This window comes from Elephantulus edwardii, unplaced genomic scaffold (assembly GCF_000299155.1).
Source record: "Elephantulus edwardii isolate Elephantulus edwardi_28Jun2011 unplaced genomic scaffold, EleEdw1.0 scaffold00065, whole genome shotgun sequence".
Classification (NCBI taxonomy): Eukaryota; Metazoa; Chordata; class Mammalia; order Macroscelidea; family Macroscelididae; genus Elephantulus; species Elephantulus edwardii.
In genome coordinates, this window is record NW_006399815.1 from 11,959,403 (window position 1) to 11,963,798 (window position 4,396).

A 4,396-nucleotide genomic window follows, 5' to 3' on the forward strand; every position below is an offset into this window, starting at 1 on the left:
CAGGAAATCAAGAGAAAATCAAGCATTGAGAAAGTCAGCTGTCAGGGACCTCTCCAGAGTACTTAAGAGCAAAGACGTCAGTCTCGAGACTAAGGTGTGCCAAATCCAGACCATAGTTACACTATTGCTTACTATGCATCAGAAACCTGGACAATTACTAGAGATGAGAGGAGGTGAATTGATGCCTTTGAGTTGTGGTACTGGAGAAGAGTGTTGAATGTACCATATTACCATATACCAATATACTTCCAGGAGAAGAAACAGGTTCGTCCAAGAGAGGTGAAGCCAGGCTGCTCCTTGAAGACAAGGATTCTGAGGCTTCATCTAACATATGCTAGGTATGTTGCAAGGAAGGACCAGTCCTTGGAGAGGTATGTCATGCTCAGATGGGTGGAGGGATGGATAAAGAGAGGAAGACCATAGATGAGATGGATTGATGCAGTGTAATGAAGGTAGTGTGTCACAGACCATAAAGTTGGCACAGGATAGAGCAGGTTTCAGGGCTGTTGTACTTAGGGCTGCTATGAGTTGCAAGTGACTTGATGGCACATAACAACAACAACTATAAGTAGACCCTCTCAGATCGGAAGATGCTAAAAAATTATATGAAATATCTGCAAACATCCATTAATCAATGGAACATGAAATGTATGAAGTATGAAGCTAGGAAAATTAGAGATTGTGAAAAATGAAGAGGAATGCTTAAAGATCAGACCAGCTGAGATGGAGTAGTATCGGTCACTTTGACTCAGATAATGATACAATCTTTTATGCCATGAATGACAGATTGAGGGGGGGAAAGGGATGTGTTCATAGTAAAAAAAGAACATTTCAAAATCTATCTTGAAGGAGGGATAAGATCCTATCCACACACACATGAGAAAAAACTGTTAATACAATTATTACTCAAATTTTTGTGTCAATCACTAAGGTAAAGATGAATAAATTGAGGACTTCTACCAACTTTTGCAGTCTGAAACAGATCTAACATGCAATCAAGATTTATTAATAATAATTACTGACTGGAATGTGAGTTTGAAGCAAAGAATACTGGTAAGTATAAAAATATAGACTCGGTGAAAGAAGATAGGCTGGAGAGTATATGATTAAATTTTACATAATCAATGGTTTACTTATTGTAAATATCTTTTAAAAAAACATAAATAGTAACTATACACATGAGCTTCACCAGATAAATTGTACAGAAATCAAGTAGTCTACATCTGTGGAAAGAATTGTTGCGGAGGCTTAGCTTTAACAAGCAAAACATTTTAGGGACCTTGCTCTGGAACAGACCCTCAGTTACTTAAGTGTGAGTTCAAATTGAAGGTGAAGAAAATAAAAATAAGCCTACAAGAACTAAAGTATGGCTTTTAGTCTATCCCAGCTGAATTATAAAACCATCTCAAGATCAGATATGGAGCATTGAGCACCAGTGATCAAAACTAACATGATATTTGGGATGCAATCAAGGTCATCATCCATGAAGAATCCAAAAGGTCATTATAAAGACAAGGGAGAAAGAAGGCTAAAATGGGTATCTTAGGAGACTCTTAAAATTGCATAGAACACAGAGTGGCTGTAACAAAGGAAGACACTTTGAAGTAAAAGAGATGAACAGAAGACTTTAAAGGGCAGCTTGAGAAATCAAAGCAAAGTATTATAATAAAATATGTAAAGAATTATAATTAGAAAATCAAAATAGTAAAATATACTCAAGATTTCTCAACTGAAGGAAGAGAGGAACAAATTCAAGCCTTGAATTGCAATATTGAAAGACTCTATAAAGAAAATTTTGACAAATGCAAGAGACTTCAAAAGAAAATAAAATGAATACATGAGTCACTGTACCAAAAATAATTAGTTGGCATGGAACCCTTCCAGGAAATAGCATATGTTTGAGAATCGATGGTAATGGAGAAGCTGCACTGAAAGCACTGGCAAAAAATGAAGCCCCTGGAATTGATGGAATTCCAATTGACATGTTTCAACAAATGCATCCATAGTGTCATCCATGCACATGCTCACTAGTCTATGACAAGAAATTTGGAAAATAGCTACCTGGCCAACCTCTCCCCGCCCCCCCAACCGAAAAGATAATTCAACAGAATTTGAACATAGTTAAACAGAATTTGAACATTGTTAAACAATAAAATTAGTATCATATGTGCAAGTAAAATCTTGTTGAAGATTATTCAAAAATAGCTATAACAGTACATAAACAAGCAACTGCCAGAAATAAGAGCTGAATTCAGAAGAGGCCATGGAATAAGGGATATCATTGCTGATGTCACTTGAATCTTGCCTTAATGCAGGCAGCATAAGAAAGAGGTTCATTTATGTTAACTATGAAAAGGCAAATATTTTGAATATTTTAATATCCACTCTATGAATGTGCATGTGGCATAAATGATTGAAGGGAAAGTCGCCAACAACCTGCTGGAAAAGGCAGAGATCAGAGAACCACAGGAAGACCCCAAACAATGTGGATGACACAATAATTGTAATAATGGGCTTGAGTGTGTCAGAAACAGTGAGGATCGTGATGATAAGGCAAGTTTCAAATCTGCGGTTCATAGGATCACATGAATTGTAGCCACACTTGATTGCAACTACATCTATCTCTCCATTCACTTATATAGTTTTTAAGTAAAAGAATGTACCCAGAACTAGTGCAGGTAGAATTCAGACTATCTATTTACTTTCTTTTTAATCCTGACACCTAACAATCAGTAGGTTTTCTGGACCAGTTTTTCATGGATATTAATTGATTTTGCATGCAAGTTGTAACATTGCTTTCCTAGAGTTACTCCTCAATTTCCATTATCTTACCACTATGAAGTGGCTAATGTAAATTACCAATTTTTCTGTGTTCATTAAGTACTTTTCATGTTAGTTATTCTTTCTTTATTCCATACAACAGTCTTGTTATATTTACATATTGGAAAGCGGAGGCTTATGAAATTTGAATAATTTACATAAAATCATATAATAACATACACCAAACTAAGGCTATAATTTCAGGCTCACCTGACTGTAAATGATATGCTTTCCAGTACATCATGTTTCCAGTATAACTATTTCTAGCAAGATTTACTCAGTAGTTGGTGTAGAATCTATACCAGTGAATTGTTACATTCAATGAATCTTAAACAGCAAAACTGGAAATATCTCAGAACTCACAATGAAACTGCATGTTAAGGTACCAAGTTCATTAGCTGCAGTTATCTCTCTTGTAGAAAAATTAGAGACTAAAATATACCCTAAATGCTTTCAATATTTGAGATATCGCTTTAACATTTACAAGCATGTTTCTAGAAGGTATGAAGCTTGGGCAAGTAGTTACATTTAATTAATATTTTCCACATGCTACATTTTAAAACATTTTTAGATATGTCACAAATATTTGTATTTAGATGTTTGTGATATATCCATTCATTCATATTGGCAAGCAAACAAGGTGCTTTACAATGTCTGAGGAGATGTCTTTACAAAATTTTCAAGTGCTTTAACATTGAACATTTATTTGCCTTTAAACTTAAGAGTTCACAGCTTAAATCAGAGATGGAATATTATTCACTTAGAAATAGCTATATAAGAGTATAGCCTCCTTTGCTTCCAACTTACCTCCATGACCAAAATACCGTCTGTGCCATGTAAACTCTAAAAATGAAAAAGAAAATAAAATGTTTAACAAACATTTCTCAAATAACCAAGATACTAATTAGCAAAATAAGATTTCGGGGTCTTTGCTATTAAAGTTGTACTAGTGACCATCTTAGTAGATAACACAAGTATTTCTTATCTGTAAATCTTATAATTGAAGTTCTAGAAATTATGATCTATAGAGCAAATTTTTACTACTAATAAGATTATGTTGTTAGGTGCCATCAAATTGACTATATAACTCATAGCTACCCTACGAATAGATCTGAACCATGGCCACCGTGCACCATCCTCACAGTATCTGATATGCTTGAGTCCATTGTTATACAAGGTTATTGTTATTTATATATGGAAATGGAATCTAGTAGCAATGACATTAATAATTTTATGATATTACACAATAATTTTCTTTATCATATTTATACTATACATATTAGTTTTCCTTTTTCAAATATAAGTCAACCATGTAAAGACCATTTATATCTATCTATCTATCTATCATCTATCTATCAATCTATCTATCTATCTATCTAATCTAACTATCTATCTAACCTCATCTATCTATCTATCTATCTATCTATCTATCTATCTATCTATCCATCCTTATGCAGGAGTTAACATGGTTTTAAAAAAAATGTACAAGTGATAATTTGCATGATTATGTAATATATGCAGTTTTACTGTAGTTATTTATCAGTTTTTTCTTTTTAATACATGTAAAGTTCCTTTT

At 33.7% G+C, this 4,396-nt stretch overlaps 1 protein-coding gene across 2 annotated transcripts in view; it reads right to left on the bottom strand.

The window, feature by feature from the left end:
* Positions 1 to 4,396, bottom strand: part of CNTN1 (contactin 1) — a 241,776-nt gene that overhangs the window by 235,056 nt on the left and 2,324 nt on the right. The window contains exon 2 of one of the 2 annotated variants that reach the window (XM_006888197.1): positions 3,628 to 3,663. The exons of the other annotated variant lie outside the window; for it this stretch is intronic. Within the exon in view, the coding sequence (XP_006888259.1) occupies positions 3,628 to 3,663 (36 nt within the window). The remainder of the gene's footprint in view (positions 1 to 3,627; positions 3,664 to 4,396) is intronic. 2 annotated transcript variants of the gene reach the window in all.